Genomic DNA, 21,687 nt, shown 5'->3' on the forward strand with positions numbered 1-21,687 from the left:
AGTGACATTTCATGATGTTAATTATGGGCTCTGTGTTAGAAAATAAAAGTCGACACACCCATCCATCAGACATGCAGAGAGAGGATATATACCGCAAGGAGCCTGACCCGTCACTCTGTTCTTCATTGCACTTTGACACTGCAGAAATAAGAAACAGGAAAGATGCTACAGGTAACCTCATTACTTTCTACTTGTCATTTTTCCATATTAGCTAAATAAGTTTGAGCTGATATATCAGATAAAATTTAATATTATATTTGCTACATATAAACCTATATATATATTTCCTGTTAAAGAAAATCAGTTCATCCTACTTTTCTTTCCATGCACCTTAATTGTGCGAAATATAAGAATAACTGTGCTAACTGAATCTGGTTCTGTACCTTGTTTACTGGGGACGGTATTTTGCTCTTATTTATTCATATATGTGGGTGTGTAGCACACAGAAAAATGTGATTCAAAATAATAAATGCTTCACTGTATTTGTTTTTTGAGAAAAGTTACTTAGAATTATACCTTGGGACGGCTCCTTTCATTTCTGTTCCAACACAAACACAAAACCTTATTACTGAAAACAGCTCACATAGTTTTCAGATTTTTATTTTTTACCTGCATAACAATGAAAAATCTAAAAACATAAGGAATTTTAATGAAATTTGCAAAGTGGTCTGTCAGGTAGTCACATTTTTATAGAGAAGTAAATCAAGTGGAACATAAAAAGAGTTGTACAAATATCTTATTAGAAACACTTGTATGTCCCACATTTCTTTTATTTCCATTTTCTCTTTTTGTGCTCTATAAACTTTTTTAGTGGGCTTGTTAATAAAACTGCCTGGAGGTTTGTGATCCCAACAGGAATCACAAACCAAACCTGGGAGGAAACCCGCACATGCAGAACATGCAAACTCTATGCAGAAAGACCAGGACTTGAACCCAGAACCTTCTTGCTGCAAGGCAACAGCTCTACCAACTGCACCACTGTGCAGCCCAAACATGATTACATTGAACTTCAAATGAGAGTTATTATACCTGTGAAATGATTTTAATGAATGAAACTGTCCTGAAAGATCCTGGGTTGAAGATAATGGAATGGAAATAATAGATCAATAGAGGAGGCTTTGGGTGAGACATGCTGTTGCAGCGAGGCCAGGTGTGCAGCGAGGCCAGGTGGGATAGTAACTGGGGAAGCGGTGGATTTAGAGGAAGTCAGAAGGGAGAAGTGTAAACAGATGTTCGCGGCTGAGCGGACTAAGTAAAGAGAAGTGGGAGTGGGTGAAATGTTAAGTGTTTTCCAAAGGCTAAGTGGTCACATAGGATCCACCCACATGAACGGTTGAGTTGTCATGTATACCATCTTCACCATCCACATACACACACATGTAAACAAAAGATATATAAACTCTAAAAAGGGGAAGCAAAGGGTTCTTTGTTCCTGGTGTCGGAGTAGAGCTAACATGATACAAAAGAACCAACAGCAGAGGACGGTGCCCTGGAATCCACGGACAGGCTAAGGCTCTGCACCATTTGAAGGTGACAAGACCCGTTTACCCATAGATCTGGGATCCTTGATTCGACCGCTGTCCTCTGCCCAGAGACCCCAACACTGCTGCAACGGACTTGATGAATGGACAAAGGTCACTGATTGACTGAGATCAAAGAGTCTAAAGGATAAAAAGGCCTAGATCTGCTTTGTTCCATTTAAAGGGGATTTTCGTCTCATCAAGACAAGATTCTGACCAAGAACTTCAAAATCTCTGTTGCCAAGGGACACTACATCCACTGGATATGAGTCCAACTGCTCCCCAAAGCCTTTTAGAGAATCTAGTGACAGGATATCTAAAATTGTTAATTGTAATTGGTAATCCTTTTGAATGAAGCTGTTGTCACTTAACCCTGCTCAAGCTACTAATAAAATATAAATTACATTTTGTTGACAATTGTGGACATTGAAACTAATTCGGAGTCAGGAATTATTAGTGTTGCTTCTGAATTATGGTCAAATCTATGTACATGGTTCCAGGAAAATGGTGGAACTGTAGGTTTCTTTGGCGATAAATAAATAATTACCCTGGAGTTCAAACCGAACCACTAAAAATGTATCTAGCCTGTACCAAGTGCTCGTTATTAAAGGGAGAGAGCTGCCGTTAACAAAAGTGATCACTGAGGTTATGTGACTGCGAGAGCTACTCAGTTAATTGCCTTGATAATTGAAAAGGGTGATAACTTTTGGATCGGAGGCAGTTAGAGGCTAGACGAGTCTTCCCGCCGCCAGCTTACACAGAACGTCTCCTAGACTCTCTATGGAGTAAAGGCCCCAGGATCTAAAGACTTTCCCGACCCATTAGTTGGAGAGCTGGTCAATAGTCAGTCCATGAGAATTGGGAAGATTAAGGTGGGGCTGGCTATTGCACAATAACAGACAACACCTCTGCTGTAACCAAGCCATTTCACACTTAAACTATGTCATTTCTGTTTATCTTCATGAATTAAAGTGATAACCTGTCATAAGATTTCCCAAATGTTGTCCATAGATTCTGGGGCTCTTAATTCATCTTTAAATAATATATGTCTATCCATAAATTATTTATTAAAAATATACAATAAAGTTTTCTCAAACAAGTTTTTTCTTTATTTTTGATTAATTTATGCAGAGATAACTCAACAGATCTCAGTTAAATGTTTGGCTTAGATTTCATTTCAATGGAAATCATGAACTTTCTGTTGTTCTACTTCTGGTGCAGAAAGGTGGACCAGAACTTCATTTCCTCCTCAGGATCCAGAGTTCTGCAAATCATCACCAATTTCAGCTGTTGTACATGTGATGGATCTGAAAATATTCTATCAGTTTAGTTTTCTTATCGGGCTGCACAGTGGCGCAGTTGGTAGCACTGCTGCCTTGCAGCAAGAAGGTTCTGGGTTCAATTCCTGGCCTGGGGTCTTTCTGCATGGAGTTTGCATGTTCTCCCTGTGCATGCGTGGGTTCTCTCCGGGTACTCCGGCTTCCTCCCACAGTCCAAAAACATGACTGTCAGGTTAATTGGTTTCTCTAAATTGTCCCTAGGTGTGAGTGTGTGTGCATGGTTGTTTGTCCTGTCTGTCTATGTGTAACCTCACAACCTGTCCAGGTTCTACCACGCCCTCTCCCGGAATTTCCGCTGGAGAGATTGGCACTAGCACTTATCCTGACCCCTGTAAGGGGCAAGGAGGTATGAATGGATGGATGGATGGATAGTTTTATTACTGTTTCAGGTTACTGCGCATGTGCTGGATTTTAATTCCATAGGGCTCAAAAGTTCCCTCCGATAAATACAATGCTGCCATTTGCCCAGCAGATGTCGCCCTTTATACACTGGCTCTGTAACATCCTGATTTATTTCCTTCATTTTCAACATGAAAGCATTAAAATCCTCTCGAATTGCTAAAGTTTTTATTTATATGCATTCAACTGACAAAATCACTAATCCACAGCTTAACCTTTATCTAAAACTCTATGAACATACCATGAAGTTATTAATGTAGTGCTATCAATGAAACCATCCTAAATACATCACAGACTGAAAATTACAAAGTTCAAAGATGGACAAACTTACAGAGCCCATCCGGAGACATGGGAATTAAATCACTCTTGGCCATACCATCTTATAATGAAGTTGTTCCCACAAGATATTATATATAGCTGCTTTTTCTTCTCCTGTGTCGCTAGACGGGTTCTGTACCAGCTTGTCAGGGTTACAGAGAAAAATAACAAACAGCTTTACAGAAATGTATTGTGAGTGGTCAATGTGGAGGTAGGACTGGAGGAGTTACAACATTCAGGAAAACACTCATAACAGTCCCAATGAAAAAAAAAATTGCGACCACATAAAAACAAAAATGAAAGCTTCAATGTACAAAACATTCAAAATGCAACAGGGTAGAATTACATTTATGTTCCAGAAAAAAAAAATCCAATGTAATATTTAACATGTTTTCTCAAAACCTGAAAAACATCCTAAAACATTTGTACAACAAGCAAAACTGGTGACATTTATCACACCTTAAGAGTTGTTTATTTGACACTTTGAATAAAGAAAGAAACGCTGAAATCTAACAATGTTGCCCAGGAGCAAAGCCGCCATATTAGCTGCTTAGGCCATGTCTTCTTCTCCCTCCTCTTCAAACTCTCCCTCCTCCTCGGCAGTGGCATCCTGGTACTGCTGGTACTCAGACACCAGGTAGTTCATGTTGCTCTCCGCCTCGGTGAACTCCATCTCATCCATGCCCTCACCGGTGTACCTGTGACGCGGCAACATTAGCATGTACGCCTTGCACTAGAACGCCACTGTGTTTTAGTACACCTGATAGCCTGATAAACTCGGTTAGACAGAGGATGAAAGTTGCAACATTTGTTACATTTTCAGATGGTGCGGTTCACTTTCACACTGCACTGTGTCAAACAGACCAAACCTGTTGAAAAACCCGTTTCCCTCCTTGCATCAAAGAGTTAGCTTATTTATTTGGGCTCAACTTAAATGTATATAACATGCTATTTCATTTTGTATGTCTATAGATTGCAATTTTACTAGCACTTACCTTTACTTTTTCTGCTAAGCTAGCTAAAGCTAATTTAGAAGCCCACCCAAACTAAAGCGTAACTTTTCAGTTGGTGTCCTAACGAATTTAGGTCTCACTTTTAAAACTTAATGGTTACTTACTTTAGCACCATTCTGGTTGCCACATTGACCAGCTTGAAGATGAGCAATTTCCCTAATTTTTATTGAAATAAAGCTTTGAGTCTGGTGCAGCAATCCGCTAATGGAGGGAACTCTTTCTTCTTCTTCGCTGTTTGATGGGTGAAAGTGTTAAGCAGGTACGTCCAGAAGAAAGGAGGGGGGGTGGAGAGGGATTGAGCCCCTTCCCCTTTTATCTTTGATGCTCCTATTCCCCTTTTTGAGTTTGCTTGTTTTTTTTTCTTTCTTTAATTTGTATGTCAGGAGGCCTGCTTGTGCACCTCAACAATAATATTTAGCTAAATATAATAATTTTGCAAAATAAATTAGTCTGGCTTTTCTTGGCCTAATAATGACACGATTCTCAGTGCCTCTGCCTTCATGTTGTTGAGACACCGGGCCCAGCAGGAGGGGGCGGATGTGCGCCCTCTAACTATCAAATTATGGGCAAGAATATAGTTTTTCAACATACATTTGTTTGTGAATAAAAACGTAGGTCTGATGTTGATGTTAGAAAGACTGTTTCTACTTATTTTTCGTATTTGTCTTCGCAAGAGCGGGAACAAACCCTCCTCTCTCCCAATCACAGAAATGGCTCGCTCTCTGCTTCACCTTAATGTCAGTACCAGGCAGTTTGCACCGCTGCTGACCTGGGTTGGAGGTGAGCGGCTGTGAATATAAATTACTGCAGAACCTCAACTGGTAAAGAAAGATTCGACCCAATAGCAGTGGGAGCTCACAAAATATCACATAAACATCAGCGAAAATACTGTACCAATAATTTGAACCGAAGCAAAAGTCAAACCCGGTTCCACAATTAAATAAATCAAAATGCCCCAGAAGCATCGGCGTACTGGCACAGGGGCTACTGGGGGGTTCCATGATCTGATTAAATATTAGATTATTGATTAATATGGGTTGTTGCTATGCTGTTGTACGGCGTTTGAAGATCTTGTTCAATGTGCCACTTTTTAACTTTGAGCTCCCGCCCCTCCAAAGGTCTCTGCACGGCCCTGTTTCCTTTCAAAAGACTGATGTAGAAAACAGCTTTGATTTTTCTGTAGTCTGTCTGACGCTTCTTTCTGGCCTCCCCTTGGTGGCGCCATTGCTCAGCGCAGCAACCCAGTGGCTTTAGGACCCTGATGAAGCGGAAGAAGAAACGCCTCCCATCCTCCTCCTCCTCCTCCATCCTGTAACATTATCCTGCATCTCATCCCACAGGCTGTAATATTATGTTTTAGTGTGATAACCAGCGCTCAGGACGGCTCCAACGTGACCGAAAAGCCTTATGCGGTCCTGCAGAAGCAGAACCTAGGTGAGACCTGGTGCTTCACTGGAAACCAGTATGAGGACTGGGTCTGGAACTCTGCCATCCGGGCCGCTGTTTGCTTTTTGTTCTTTTGTTCCGTTTTACTGTAACATCGCCATGTTCCGATCTGCTGTGCAGCGGTGAATGCATCCTATGAAGTGTTTTGAGGCGCTGTTTCTGATGTGTGCGTGTGTTTTTGCTGCTTCACAGTAACGTTGGGGAGTGTCCTCGCCGTCCTGCTGCTGCTGATGATCATCATGGCTGTCTGTGTCTACAAACCTCTGGCTCGCCGCTGAAACTGGACACAAATATTTGCACTAATAACAGACTCCCGACTGCTTGCGGTTCTTCCGGTGCAAAGTCACTCCTGCAACGTGTTCAGACGCCTGCTGAGGGCAGCACCCCTGGGCCACAGCCAGCTGCCCGGAAGCCTGGCCCAAATAAATTAGGTTTATAAAACCATTTTTAATGGTTTTATAAACATATAATTCCCCTCGGTCAGCATAAAAAGGATTCTTGTGACGGCATTCATTAGATTTAGACCCTCAGAGCAATGGGGAAGTCCAAGGAACTCAGTGAGGATGTGAGAAGGAGAATTGTTGATCTGCACAAGTCAGGAAAATCTCTCGGAGCCATTTCTAAAGAGCTACAGATTCCAAAATCATCGGTTCAATCGATCATACGCAAGTATGATTTGTTTGGGTGCGTCAGCACTTTGCCCCGGTCTGGGAGAAGGCCCAAGCTTTCCCACTCAGACGAACTGAAACTGGTTAAGATGTTCAAAGACAATCCAGGAACCACCAAGGTTCAAATCTGGCAGGAACTGGAAACTGCTGGAATGCAAGTGTCTCTGTCCACGGTGAAGCGGGTTTTGCATTGCGTTGAGCGTCCAAAACTGTCCAGCAAGAACCAGGACGATCTTCTTCTGAAGAGTGCCACCGGTGCAGAGCTTGCTCAACAATTGCAGAAGGTGGGAATGGGTGCGTCTGCTTGCGCAGGGAGACGAAAACGGGCCGCCAAGAAGCCACTCTTGTCGGAGGAAAAGGCCCAGGGCAGACTGGAGTTCTGCCAGAAGTACATAGACTGGACCACAGAGGACTGGTGCAAAGTCATTTTCTCTGACATGTCCTCCTTCCGATTGTTTGCAACATCTGGAAAAGGATTAGTAAGAAGAAAAGATGAGGCCTCCCAGGGGACCTGTATGGTGCCAGCAGTGATTGATCCTGACCCGGTGCATGTGTGGGGCTGCTTCTCATCCAAGGGAGTGGGCTCGCTCACAGTTTTACCCAAGGACACCTCCATGGATGAAGAGTGGTATCAAACCGTCCTGCAGGAGCAGCTTCTTCCCACAATACACGAGCAGTTTGATGATGGAAAATGTTTTTTCCAGCATGACGGGGCACCGTGCCACAAGGCAGAAGTGATAACCAAGTGGTTCAAAGACCATGAGGTGGAAGTTTTGGACCTGTGGCCAGAAAACTCTCCAGATCTCAACCCCATGGAGAACCTGTGGTCGTTCCTCAAAAAGCGAGTGGACAAGCAGAAGTCGTCGAACTGCGAGCAGCTCCAGACTCTGATACGACAAGAGTGGTTCACTCTAAGCCGGGATTTGGTTCAGAAGTTTATATCTAGCATGCCAGAAAGGATTGCAGAGGTTGTGAAGAAACAGGGTCAGCCTTGTGAATTTTAAATCTTTACAAGGTCACCCAATCAATGCTTCTCCGTGAGGTTCTGTTGGCATTTTATGACACAAATTAACCAATTCTTGTATTTTTCTGTCTTGATTACTGTTTTTCCTGTCAGCTATGCAATGTTTCTAAAAATGATGTTATGACATCTGGTACTAAATTAAGAAAATGCTTTAGTGTCATCGTTTCAGCTTTGGTGATGGTAAAAATGTGACGCACATCACCAGAAGATCAAAACGTAAAGCTTTCTTTTCCTGGAGACAAATCAATTTAATTGGACCCAGCAGAGGAAACAACTTTGAAGAGCTGCGGAGTGGTGGTTTCACAGGATTTCTCTGGTCTCTAAAAAGAGGAGAACGTGGACGTTTCTCTGGAGGCTCTATCTTGGAGGAGTAAAATGTGGTGGTGGGAGGATTAAAATCCTTGGGTGGTTTTGGAGTTTCCCCACTTGTCTCTAATCAATCAATATTTTACAAAGCAGAAGTAAATGTGTTCTTCAAAAGTTGTTGAAGTCTTTTTGTAGAAAAAAAAATTATCCCACTTCTGCTGCATAATCAACCCAAAGCACTTTGGAGCTTTGGGGGAACTTCTTGAAGAGTAAATTGACAGTGAAAATTTCCACCACAGTTGCTTAACATTTTGTAGCAGTACTTTTAAAGACCCTACATTTTGTCATACTTTTCTTTCTCTATGTATACCTCTTGTTTGGATTCTACCCGTATTAGTTAGAGTACCGGTAGTTATTGCGTTTTAGAGGGTGAGCTGTAGAGGGAAGATCCTTTTCTCTCTTTACTCAGAATCACAGATATCTATTTTGTTGGATGATGAGGGTGTGTTGTCTGGATTTTAGTTTTGCATTAATTAAACTAACAAATGCGAGACGAAATACTACGGTAGTTTCCTCTGTTTTCACCTGATCAGTCAGAGCAGGTAAATCTTTGTTCAAAGCTTAGGATTTGCTTAAAGCTCTTCGGCATCAAACTAAAGAGCTGCCTTTTCTGTAATCCATGAATCTTTGAATGTGTAGAAATATTTTGTATCTGATCTGGACAATGAAAAGTAAAATATCCCACAGGGTATTTTTATGGTTTTATTTCTGCCATTGTAAAGTTGTCATTAGTAAAGCTGTCAAAACGATCCTGTTTCTTCTTTAATGTGTTCATGTTTGTATAATTTCTGTCTTCTAATAAGGCTTTCTGAGTAAATGACAGCTTACAGCAGGGAAAGGACTAAACGGTTCATCCTGTAAATGTAACTGTAACTCTTGAAGATTACAAAACAGAGATGTTCCACCTTTATTCAATCAGTAGATTGATATGATTCTTGAATGAACATCCAATATTACTGCTTAGTGTAACAATTAGAATATGTTGACAGGTCACCTCATAATGCAGTTTCGCTCCTAAAGGACCTCAGTCAGACCCCTAATCTCCAGGATAATACCCCATTCTGACAGGTCGCACTATAACCTGGTTTCTTGAAAATACCCAGTAAATTTCCTGAAAGCTCCAAGAAAGTGTTAAGCTGTTAGAAAGTAATTGGTGGTAAATTCCAAGAAAGTATCTTGTCAAAGCGGCTTTACAACACATCATGCAGTTCCAGGAGCTCGGGGGAACCTCCAGTAGCGTACCGGTTCCGTACAGCACTTGTTTCCTCAGGAGCGCTCTGTAAAAGTGCTTGGTAAGTTTCAGAGAGTGCAACGTATGTTTAGAGAAGCAACTTCTAAAATTTCTATGAAAGTTTTGCAGATCATAAAATAAACCAGAGTACCCGGAGAAAACCCATGCATGCATAGGGAGAACATGCAAACTCCATGCAGGAAGACCAGGGCTGGGAATTGAACCCAGAACCTTCTTGCTGCAGGGCAACAGCTCTACCAACTGCACCACTGTGCAGCTACAATCTGTAACTATTTAGGTTGAAACATAAAGAACATATTAATTGAAATTGAAACGCGCAACATTTTATAGTTACCAAAGAAAATCATTTTCTGCGGTATGGAGTTACAAAAACATTTCTTTCTTCTTTTTTTTTCATAAAAATGTTTATTAAATATATTTATATATTGATTGCCACATTTAATATTTTAATTAGGTTAAATCAAACTTTGGAATTGTTTTCTTGAGATCATTTGATGATGTTGTAACAACAAGTTAATTTTGCAAAATAGCATCAAGTTTCTAAACGGTGAGACTGACACTAAACCAAATCTTCCCAGTACAACAGCCCGGTGGCTTTAGGACCCGGAAGCAGCGGAAGCAAAACGCCTCTCCTCATGATCATCATCCTCCACCTTCATCCATGAACAACATGATGCTGCATCTCATCCCACAGGCTGTAATATTATATTGTAGCGTGATAATCAGCGCTCAGGACGAATCCAACCTGACTGAGAGGCCTTATGTGGTCCTGCAGAACCAGAACCTAGGTGAGTCCCGGCGTTTAACTGGAAACCAGTTTGAGAATTGTCACTGGAGGTCTCCCGTTCGGTTTGGTTGTTATGCTTTAGTCCCGTCGTCCTAATATTGAGCATTGCGCCATCCCACGGGGAGCTACGTTGTTGCTGATCTGTGTTTTGCTGCTTCGCAGTGACATTGGGGAGTGTCCTCGCTGTCCTGCTGCTGCTGATGATCATCATGGCTGTCTGTGTATACAGACCTCTGACTCGTCGCTGAAACTGGACACAAACATTAACTGTGACGCGCATCTTCTGGTACAAGCTGCATTGCGAGTAGAGCCCAGCAGATGGCAGCACAACCAGGCAGCTGTCAGCAGCGTCACCTCCTGACTTGGAAGCCTAAATTAAAATATGCTGCGACTGAGCGGTTAAAAATGACTCATTGATTTGCAGATTGCAGTAAAAGTGGACAATATATGCACCTAGCATCTGTATCCGCAAGTTTTAGCAATGGTCAGCGGGAAGCCGTCATCACTCCCCATCAAAACGGGCTCACATTCAAGGAAATTGCTGCCTCAAGTATTTAGCTTGAAAGAACATTTTTGTTCGTTTTCAAAAAGTTCAAGCTGACAAATTGAACTACAGCAAAGAAAACATAAGGGTATCACAGATTATCAAGCCAGGGTCTCCTCCTTAAAGGTACACCAGTGAAGAACTCTCTCAAAATTGGCAGCAGATGGGTGTGAGCATGTTTGCATGCACTGTGAGACAAAGACTGTTGGATAACGGCCTTGTAACAAGTATGGCTGCAAAGAAGCTGCTTTGGTCCAAGGAAAACATCAAGGCAGACTGGGTTTCTACAGGAAGTACAAGGAGTGGTCTGCACAGGACTGGAACAAAACGGTTTTCTCTCATGGATCCATCTTGTCTACGAAATCTGGAAAATCAGAAAAATCTGAAAAAGTGGCATAATGTGGGCTTTTGGAATTGTTTTGCTCATAAAAGGAACTGAAATGTAAGAAATTAGATTTGATTCATATGTGAATATAGGACTAATAACAATAAAGGTCATGTTAACTGTAACCAGACATTATGGCCAATGAATTTTGATGACTGGCTTGATAAACAGCTATGAATCCAATGATTTAATGATTTTAACTCATTTTCTGCTGTCCACAAAAGTTTCTAATTTGTTTTATGATTAATAGTGTGGAAACATGTGGATTTATTTATTTTAACCTTTTTCAAAATTCTGGCTAAGTGGAGAAAAATGTTTAATCCTTATCCAGTGACCTAAAATATGAATTATTACCATCTAAACTCTCATTAAGAAAAACAAAAAGATAAATCTCTGAAATTCTGAGAAATAAAAGGATTTTACATAGCTTTATAGCTGGATTATTCTCTTTATATTGGATTTGCCATGACACATCTGAGAGGTTGTTTTTTTTTTTTTTTTACAAATTACCAATCGCAGTGATCAGTGCTTCTTGGTGCGATATGTTGAAATTTATTTATTACTGGTTAATTAAACTGTAAAAAAAAAAATCTTCTTTTCTGTTCAATCTTGTGAGACTGCGGACTAAGAAAATAAATATTGCATAAAAACATATCTACAGTAATTAAGTAGCTTTTAATAATATGGAACTTGTTTTGTTTCGATGACCACAACCGTTAGTGTGTTCTATTGGGGTTTTATGTGACAGAAAGTAGTGTGTAAGGGTAATATGAAAGAGAAAGTGATGGTGTTCTTGGCAGTTTGTTTTGTTAAACCAATAGTCTGCAGGCTGCAACTATTTTGGGATATGTCTCTACACATTCTTTACAGCTGTAGACTGACATTTCTGCAATGTCATCTCGTAAAGATAGAGGGCATCTGTGAACATCATTTTTTGGACTGGACTTTAGGCTGTCATGATTGGATAACTATTGATCTAAATCGTTCCATTGTAGTTCTTGATCTGTGTTGATGGTGAAAGATGAACCTCCACCTCTGCCTCCTCTATCAGGCTTTCTTCCGGGATCGCCACTTATTTCGGTTTGAGAATGAGATCTGAGATTTTAATCTGAGAATGAAACATAGATGGACTCTATTAACTGGGTCAATCAAATGTATTTTAAAAGTTAGGAAGCAGGGGGTGCTGTGGTGGCGCAGGGGCAAAGCACAACCCATGCATTGAGGCCTTAGTCCTCATGTCAGTGATCACAGGCTCAATTCCCAGCCTGGCAACATTTGCCACATCTTCCCCCTCTCTCACAACCCTCCTTCCTGTCAAACCACTTTCTAATAAAGGCCACTAGAGCCAACAAAACCTTTTTTTTAAAAAAGCATTCTTCACAGCTGATGTACCTCTTTGTCTGTCACATCAAATCTGCAAAACTTTTGAAGTCTGTAGTGGTAGAGACTGCATGTGAAAATGATTAAGAGAAATCAGGTTCAGGCTGAAGATATTAGACTTAAATTTACTTTTACTATACTGAGCCAGTTGTTAAAAACTTAATTGATAAAAGAATGGAAAAAGAGAGACAAAAATAAAAACATTTTTTCCTGAAAAATCAACATTTTCATGCTTATTTTTTTATTTTTAAAGCTGCTAACTTAGGAAAGAAAAAAACAAGTTTAGTCCTCATGGAAATAAAGTGCTTTTATTTTAGAACATTTTCAGACATTTTCAAAACTTTAAAAAAATTTTTTTAGAAAACATCTTTGCTCACACATTGCATTGCAGAGATCTGCATCATATTAACATTAGCTAGCCTTCACAAAGTTGACTTTTCACCAGTTTGGCAACTTGATCCATAACAGTTAGTTGAAGAGTTGAAGCGCCTAATGGAATCATAACAACAACAGGGATCTTTAAAAAGTGGTTGGCTGTCAGTGAAATCAACTTTAGTGGTTAATTCATGTTACTCTGCATCACTCTGGTACAAACCAAAAGCATTTTCATCTCATCGGTCACATTAAAAATTAAAAATAAAAAACAAACACATCTTAAAAAAACATTAGCAGAATTATTTTTTTTTTGTCTTAGTGGCACTCCATGAACTTTTCACCACACCTCGGCCTCTCAGGCATTTTCAGAGCAAAGTGATCCTTGGCACATGCTGAAGCTGCTACTCGTAATCAAGCTGAAGTCTTGATTACGACCTTCTCCAGCTCATGGCTGGAGAAGGTAAACTCTGCTACATTGGTTACCACGACGACTCACAGATGAGACCGGTCTCCGTTATTGCATTTCTGAAAGGAGTTGAAGCTGCTCTGTGACAGATTACAAAAATAATTACTTTATCACCTCAAGCCAAGTCTAGGCACTGGCTGCAGCACAGATTTGTCACCATGCAGTTACTTCAAAAACATTTCCCATGGCAACATGCGTTTGTTCAACCACCTGCCGTCCTGTACATTCACAACGCAGATCGAAATGCGTTCAGAAATGGCTCCGTGAATTTTCCATTTTTAGGTTTTAGCATAGAATGATATGCATGAGAAAATACCGTTTTGCATCATAGACATTTACCAGGCTACAACGGCTCTGAAACTCATAAATAAATGTTGGAAGAAAAAAAAAAAAAAAGAAATCTAGAAAGTTGGAACCCTGAGATTTTTCTTATTCGATGAGCCAAACATATCAGAGTAGCGACTCTGCAGGAAGTCTTGCAATAATGCTCAAACTTACTGATTTACATTTGCAGTGCTCAAAATAATTTGATGTGCTAGGCTTTTAGAAGAAATCTGACTTTAAATGTTTAAAAAAAAAAAAAGGGTTGTGGTGGCATAAAGTGTGACATCTCAGCGCAAAAAAACAAAAAAAAAAAACATTTGAAGCTACCTCAAGAACCTAACTTTAATCTAACCCCAAACCGAACAATAATGATTAACACATGTGAATGATGTTGTGAGTCTGAATGGTAAACAAAAATAACTAAAGGACTAAAGTACCTCAACAGTCTGAAGTAAGCAAGTAAGCAGTGACAAGATGTCCACTTGGAGGAATATAGGAAAGAAAAAGTTCTTCTCAAAAATATCTATTGAAAAATAATGGAGAGTTGTTTTTTTTTTTACTGCCTGTATGGGTCCAAGTCTGTTACAGTAAAAATGAAAATCAGTGGTTGCATAGGTGGATTTAGAGAGGTTAGGAAGGAAACACTGAGGTGTGGTGGTTGCTTCTGGTTCCAGGAACATCGTTTTAAAAATTCCCTCTTTCTCCTTTTCACTTCTCAGTGAGCGACAGCTGCAGTATCCGCTCCAGCTCCTCATCCTCCCGCTTCCTCATCCTCTCTTCCTCTTCTTGAGCTCGAGCAGAGAGCTCCATGGCCAGGCGGAGGTCCGAGTCCTGGCTGGAAGCAGAGGGAGAACTCGCAGGGCTGACGCTGTCTCCGATTTCCACCAGCAACCCTTCAGGGATACTTCTGGAATAACATTGAAAGAAAGGAAGTCGGATCCAACCCTGAGCTGTTGCCGTTACTAAGCAACGGAGGAGGTGGGTGGAGCAGCCCTCTTGGTGAGAGGAGCTGCTAAAGTACTGAGTAACTGATCAGAACATTTGATTCAATATTTTAAAGTGATATCATCAGACAGACAAAAATGTTATATCCGGCACCTGGTATTTTAAAGACTAACATGAAATAAATAAGAAAAAATACAAAAATAACAGATTCAGAAAGCACTTTTCTTAAAAATATGACGTCAATATGCTTTGTTAGAACAGAACTACTCCTAAATGTTAAATTTTTTCAAAAATGTTACTCAAGTAAATTTAACTAGCAGTTATACAAACAGTCACCATGCAGTTATTAACTGCCCACTGAAGTTGGCTGATTTGAAATGTATGCCACACTTTTCGGATCTTTATTTGGGGGAAAAAAAAAAAAAAGACTGCAAGCTTGCTTTTGCAAGGCAATGTATTTAGTGAACAGGCCTGGACCTACCCATTGCTATGGCTGCCTGTCATTGCATGTGAAAATTCTCCATTAGCATCATCCCAGCTCACCTATAAAAACACACAAACAAGAGGGACACTCAGAACATGCAGAACGTTAGAGAACGAGCAGTGGAAAAATATGACGCGCTGCTGCTCTGACCTCGCCCGAGCCTCTTTGCGAGTCCAGGAGGCTCTGGTGGATGGCATACTGCAGAAGCTCATCATCATTGTTGGACATGGGGGTGTGGCGGCTGCCCCCTCGGCGGTGATAATTCGGAGGTACTTCGAACACTGAGGGACACACCTGAAATGGAGTTGTAGCTGTGGAAGGAGGGCAGAACCGAATGGAGAACAAGACGCACAGGAATTAGGAACATGGAGCTTTTTTGTTGTTGTTGTTTTTTTAAGACAACAAATGTTGTGGCTGCGTCGCTACCTGTGGCTACGTCATCGTTTTCATCCGAGGACGTCGGCGTGGCTGCTGCCTCCTCTTCAGTGCGACATTTGTTTACATTACCAAATGTGATCCTGGCATTCAGCACATGAAACAGGGGAATCTCTGAGAAGATAAGAAAAAAATCTTTAAAATGCTAATTTTTTTTTAAAAAGAAAAAAAAAGAAGAATAAGAAAGGATGTATTGGTTTGTACCTATTTTAACAGGAAATCCAGGGGGAAACTTCAGGGTTACAAAGTCTCTTAATCGTGCAAAATGGGAACTGGTTCGAGCCATGAGGTCAATGATGGGGGTCACCTGCTCCACCAGGGACAGAGGATGCTCCTCACTCATCCACAGTGTTCCTTTGAACCTAAGTGGATGAACATTACAGAAGGCATTCATCAAACACACACCCGGCCCGCTGAAGGTCGCACGTTAAAAACAGGAACTCTTACTTTTGCGTTCGAATCGTCAGTTCGATGGGACGACCAATGTCCCTGTCACCCAGGTCAAAGTCGGGGTTAAAATATTCCTCTGGAGTGATCGCAGTGGGGTTTGTGGCTGTGGCATACTCCAGAGTTAGGTTCTGCAAATTGGGCCAACAAACCAAAAATGAGCCATTAACTGAGAGGCGAAACAAATAATTGGATCTTTAATCGATACTGAAATGAGCATCTTACCCCCTGGGCACTTATGTGCTGCTCCACAGTCCCCAGCAAAGACTCTAAAACATTCCTTTCACCTATGAATGGAAAGGTTACATGTGAATTTATAAGTCTGGAGAAACCATCAAGTACGAGAAATGTTCTCCGCCTACTTTTAATCCTGGCTTTCTCCTCATCTGTTAAATGCTCCGTCCTCGTCCTGATGACCACGTTTACATTGTTCACACTAAAAACCTGAAAGAAAATAAACCGCAAAACCGAATGACCGGCTGTGCAGGTGCTAGTGGATAGGGAGTTTTGTTTTTTTTTCTAAATGTCAGCGGTGTAACTTTCTCAAACCTTTGCTTCAAATCCATTGACTGACTCGGTTTTGTCTGTCCTCCAACCTAAAATCCCAGATTTGCATCTGTTGGAAAAAAAAAAAAAAAAAATAAATATTTGAGAATTTTTGCCACCTTAGAACAACCCTTCACAATGCAGAGAAAACAATAAGCTGTGATGGAGCAGCACCTTCCAAAAGGATTTCTAATCCTTGGGGTTATTAAAACTAATAGAGTGTTTTCTAACTTCCTTTGTTGTCAAAGCAACAATCAAATAGCTTAATTCAGACCTTATTCATATTGTTAAAACACCAAAGTCAAAGCTCAGACCCAAGTTGAATTGACAAAACAAATTCAGAGATGCTCTCCACCCATTCTGGCTGAGCTTGAAGTGTTTTCCAGAAGTACGGGCAAAAACAATAAGATTGGGAGTTTAATGTATTGATTTTGATCAATTAAATACATACATTTTTACGCATTAAGAATTTTAATGCAATTAATCTCTCTTGGACGGGTTTGGCAAAACTGAACTTGGCACCGATGATAAGAACTGAATATATCCTCTCATTCAAGTGAAGTTTGTACACAGATATTAGAAATAACTTCTGCAGAGATACTAGAAATCGTTACTATGAGATGAGTACTAATCTATAAAGCCCTAATTAGAGACAAACATTAGCTGACAGTAAAAGAGATTAAAGAGCATTAGAGCCATTTGTGTTGTGACTGATGGCAACCAGAAAGAAACCTCGCCTTTCAAAAGCAATATCCTTTGTGTCCAAGAAGGTGTTGACAATAGGTGTTGTCAATCTTTTGGCAACTTCCTGTTCAGCTGGCTGCATCGACTCCAACGTGACTTCTTCCATTTCTTGGGATATGTTGAAGCGCTCAGTGTCGACGACGCCATCATCGTGGTTCACCTCCATTAACTCTGCATGGGAATCTGTGGGGGTGGGGGGAGGCAAAATGTTTTTTTACATTTAAACACCTTAGAGAGCGTAGGAGTTTAAAACGCACACGCATACCGTCTCCTTTGAAGATGTAACTCCTCCGGCCTCTGATCCAGGTCATGTTGTCAAAGCCCAGAAGGGTGGCGTCAACCCGAAGGCTGGCACCGCTTTTCCAAATGCGACAAACGTCACTTGGACATATCCGGGACAGAAGAGGGACTGCGGAGCAACGACACGAACAACGGAAAGAATGTGACTCTTAGCTAAACAGAAACAGCAGAAGCAGGTATGTTGTTTTGCCTGTATGGCCTGAGGAAACCTTTATGCAAAGAGCTCTGGATGCTTGAGCATTAGGGAAAAACATGCCTGTGCCTTTATAATTAACATAACACGCACACGCACAAAAAAAAAAAAACCTACTCCAACTGGTGAATTCCCATTTCATTTCCATGTAGAAGTCTGGAGACTAGTGAGAAAAAAAAAAAAAAGGTCATTTTTTTATTCTACAACAGTAAACGTTTCCAGACTTACAAACATTCTGTTAAAAAAATAAATAAAGAATCTGAATAAAAACCTCCTTGATCTTCAGCAGCAGCTCAGGCACTCCTCCCAGAGCAGTGGAGGCTTTGAGGTAGTCTCTGCGCTGAAGCACTAACTGAACCATCTCTGGGTCTCCAGTGCTGACAGCTTCCTGCAGCACTGCACAAATACACAGAAGAGCATGGAAACCACAATGCCTGTTAAAATATCAGCATCGGTCCCCCTGGTATTGCAATTGTCCATTTGAAAACCTCAGTAATGATGGTGGTGAGTGTTTTACTGTAACTGAGGGAGAATGTTAAGCATCTACAAGAAAGTCCATTAGCAACAGATGAGAAGGGGATTGAGGAGCTAAAATAACCATGAGACTGACGTGAATATAGCACATGTAATAGACGATGAAGGACGGTGTTTTATAGCACTCCTTGGCTGATATGCAGCTGGCTAACCTGTCCAATGCTTGGCATTCTCTTTAGTCACTGAAGCGCCGTGTCTCAGAAGAACTCTGACCAACTCCAGGTGTCCGAGCGACACGGCCAGGTGCAAAGGTGTCCGACCCCGGGGGTCAACGGCCTCGATGTCATTCTGAGAAAAAAACAAAACAAAAGAAAAACATGCAATAAACATTACATGTACAGAAATCGTGTCATACAGAACAGGTAAACACTCGAAGAGTGTCACAACAACAGACCACATTTACCTGAATGTCATCCCTGTGCAGTTGTACATACTAATTTTGGCAGCGGTTGATAATTACGCGAACCTGCGCAACCACACAAGCAACAGGTTTTATGAGTCATGCTGTAATTGACATGCAGTCATTGGTCAGTGGTGCCAAAGTCCCTATGTAAAAAGTCTGTATTAAATCAACTCAGAGGCACAGGAACTTAAGAGACATTTTTAATTGTAATCATTTCTTTTTTTATATACATATATCTTGTAAAAGTATTCTTGCTATCTTTATCCAATGTTACGTCTTGACATGTTTATCATACATTTGATATGTTGAGTGTAACAAATGTCTATGACTTCTGGATGAAACTTATTTTCTTTAATCACTAATTACAGACTGTGCAACAGATAGTTTCATGTCAATGGAGCTAATGGTACTTTAGGCAGTGTAGGTGGATGCAAAGTTCAGTAGCAAAAATTGTATCTGAATTTCCCTAAAGTTGGTCACGAGAAGGAAATATAAAGTGCTAAAAATTTTATGGCAGGCAACTGCATTTAAACTTGATAAAAACACACTGGATCGATATCAGCAGATGACACAGACGCCCAAGAAACTTGGAGGAAGAGTGAACCTTTCCACTCTTTCTCCAGATGTTGGGATCTTGATTTACAAATAAAATGCAACATTTATTTTCATCTAAAAAGAAAACTTTGGACCCCTGAGTACAGAACAGTGCAGTATTTTATTTTTTTATCTTCACCTCTGGTAAGACATCTCTAATACTGTGAAGCGCTTAGTACAAGAAAAGCAACAGCTGCAGTCCATGTCCTAGATACAAGACTGGAGACTGTTGGACTGACTGCAGATGCAGATGAAAAACTGAATGGTGAAGATTCTCTCAAAACTTCATTTGTTAGTAGTTTATAGATTTAACAAATGAGTTTTTTCTTCCATACAACTTTCCAAACATATGCTAGGATACAGGACTATTTGAGCCTAGCATTTTTAGCAATGACAGCTGGACTGTAAAGTCACCAGTCTTTCCCATGTTTTTGCAGGTCATAACGTAGCACTCATATTCAAAATAAACGTTAAATTGTTAGCCACAGACTTTTTCATTTCCAAATGAACAACAATACACCCCTGTGCGCGTAATCAATCAATATACCATGCGAGTTTCACTTTTGAATTCCAGGAATATATTAACTTTTCGATCCGTCTTGCAAATCAGAGATGCACCTGTTGTGCGCGTAATCAATCAATATACCATGCGAGTTTCACTTTTGAATTCCAGGAATATATTAACTTTTCGATCCGTCTTGCAAATCAGAGATGCACCTGTTGTTCCTTCCTGTTTTTCTAAGCAAGTTAATGTGAGTGAGCTGATCAGACATCAGGTAACTTTCCTGTGTGACAGCACAACATCTGTCAACACCCCTGGCCTACTTTCACAGGCTACAAACACAGCGAGCAACTAGCTTCTACTTTCATTTTGTGGTCTTATCGGCTAACCTGGTGTTTCTACAAACCTGTTGTAATCGTATTTGCTGTTCCAATTTCCTGTAGTCGTTCTCCCAAACTGCGGAATGAAGGGGAAACTTCCCTCGGATGTCTTCGCTAATGCTAGCCGTGGACATCTTCCTCTTTCTGGAGCCTTTCACTACTGGCTGTCTCTGAGTATTTCATCTATTATCGAAGCGGCTGCGGGTACACGCTAATTACAGCGAAATGTGCGCCATAACTCCATCGCTTTTGCCGCTGACAGCAGGAATGACACCCAGTCCAGTGACCAACTTCTGCCCGTAAGCCTTCCTCTAAATAAAACTTTTGAACAAGGAAGTGCCAGGAGCAGCACCTAGCAACAGCAACAGGGGTGTCCTGCACAGGCATACACTCACAGTGCTGACTTATATCATCCGAATCAAATTTCGTAGGAGCTGACTTTAAAATGGTAGCTCGTCCGTTTGTCTGGAGATTTGTTGCTGACGTTGATGTGACACAGAAACGGATTTATCAGCCGCAAGCATCGTCTTTACCGAAAATAATAGACAGTTCCAGGTTGGACTAAACCATTTTACGTGTCAGTACGGGGGTAGGGGGAGCTAAATAAAGACTTCCGGAAATTGATCGGTAAATAAACGGATGTCCCTTTAATTCATATTTAAATATTAGGTAATTAGTGCATATTATTGTATATTACAGTAAAACGGTTGATGATATTATCCGCTTGTGTTTAACTGTTATAAATATATTTCGTATTTCCCCTCTGACGTTTAGGTGTTGTCAGAACGCTGACGGTTCAGGGGAGGGAGATTGGAAAAGTGAAACTGCAGTTGAGGTTTGGTTCTTTACAAGATAGTAGGTGCTTCAAAACACCTTTATATTATCCCATGGTCTTCCAGACTCTGTCTCCCACCTTTCCCAGCCCAGTTTAGCTCATTTTAAAGGTATAAATACAGATTTTGCTGCGCTCTAAGATGTCATATCTTCCACCAGGTATTTGTTGAAGATACTGTTCTGTTTATATGTACTACCCGTAAATCCGCCCTACCTTGTGGTAATACGCATGCGCACATCGATGCTACGTTGGGCGTCATTATGCTAAGTTTTTCATTTATCTGACAGCACCCTGACTAAAACTGATCCTCCATGTTGTAGAAAGCAATTTGGACAGCAGAAAAAAGGTACCTACTCTATATTACCTGAGTTACCCTGAATTTGAGATCTCTAGTTCAAAATTTGAAATACCTTGACTAGCCAGACCTTATTTAATGCTTTCTTGGTATGATATATATATTCTAACTAACATCTAGCGTTTCTGCAGACCCCACACATCCTGGACATAAACTGTTTAGATTTTTATCTTCATGTTGGTGCTACTGGGCACTATTTACAAAAAGGAAAAGAATCTGCTGCCAAAAAAGACAGCTTCTTCCCCCAGACTATCTCTGATAGACACTGAACAGAGTTCTGAGATTAGTACCTTGCATGTTTGCACCCATCCAACCTTGTTTTCCTGTTTGTAAAAACACGATTAAATACATTTACAAAAAAGAAAAAGCTTTTTTTTTTTGCC

The 21,687-nt window shown here is 40.7% G+C and overlaps 1 protein-coding gene and 2 long non-coding RNA genes across 3 annotated transcripts; 1 reads left to right on the forward strand and 2 right to left on the reverse strand.

Moving 5' to 3' along the window:
* Positions 1 to 3,749: 3,749 nt before the first annotated feature.
* On the reverse strand, positions 3,750 to 4,777 carry LOC103142878 (uncharacterized). Its single transcript, XR_476731.1, has 2 exons — positions 4,695 to 4,777; positions 3,750 to 4,275 (listed from the first exon to the last, which is right to left on the reverse strand). It is a non-coding gene; the product is annotated as an uncharacterized LOC103142878 (long non-coding RNA).
* A 5,011-nt stretch (positions 4,778 to 9,788) lies between these two features.
* On the forward strand, positions 9,789 to 11,192 carry LOC103142880 (uncharacterized). The gene is made up of 2 exons (XR_476732.2): positions 9,789 to 10,134; positions 10,296 to 11,192. It is a non-coding gene; the product is annotated as an uncharacterized LOC103142880 (long non-coding RNA).
* A 1,542-nt stretch (positions 11,193 to 12,734) lies between these two features.
* On the reverse strand, positions 12,735 to 21,634 carry ankrd13a (ankyrin repeat domain 13A). Its single transcript, XM_007559161.2, has 15 exons — positions 20,141 to 21,634; positions 18,388 to 18,523; positions 17,973 to 18,097; positions 17,819 to 17,864; positions 17,474 to 17,617; positions 17,202 to 17,391; positions 16,468 to 16,534; positions 16,281 to 16,362; positions 16,144 to 16,205; positions 15,919 to 16,049; positions 15,676 to 15,833; positions 15,463 to 15,585; positions 15,187 to 15,347; positions 15,034 to 15,095; positions 12,735 to 14,514 (listed from the first exon to the last, which is right to left on the reverse strand). Exons 1-15 carry the CDS (start codon positions 20,246 to 20,248, stop codon positions 14,316 to 14,318), a joined length of 1,794 nt encoding a protein of 597 aa, XP_007559223.1. The 5' UTR covers positions 20,249 to 21,634; the 3' UTR covers positions 12,735 to 14,315.
* Between the last annotated feature and the right edge of the window lie 53 nt (positions 21,635 to 21,687).

The sequence above is a fragment of the Poecilia formosa genome, unplaced genomic scaffold (genome assembly GCF_000485575.1).
Source record: "Poecilia formosa unplaced genomic scaffold, Poecilia_formosa-5.1.2 Scaffold103, whole genome shotgun sequence".
Lineage (NCBI taxonomy): Eukaryota > Metazoa > Chordata > Actinopteri > Cyprinodontiformes > Poeciliidae > Poecilia > Poecilia formosa.

Bases quoted from the DNA above. Each gene is read 5' to 3' on its own strand.
- ankrd13a (XM_007559161.2), bottom strand. From the start codon at position 20,248: ATGTCCACGGCTAGCATTAGCGAAGACATCCGAGGGAAGTTTCCCCTT. The intron at 18,524-20,140 runs GTTTGTAGAAAC...TTTTTTTCTCAG, and splicing joins AGCAAATACGATTACAACAG to AATGACATCGAGGCCGTTGA. The intron at 17,618-17,818 runs GTAGGTTTTTTT...GTTGCTCCGCAG, and splicing joins ATGGGAATTCACCAGTTGGA to TCCCTCTTCTGTCCCGGATA.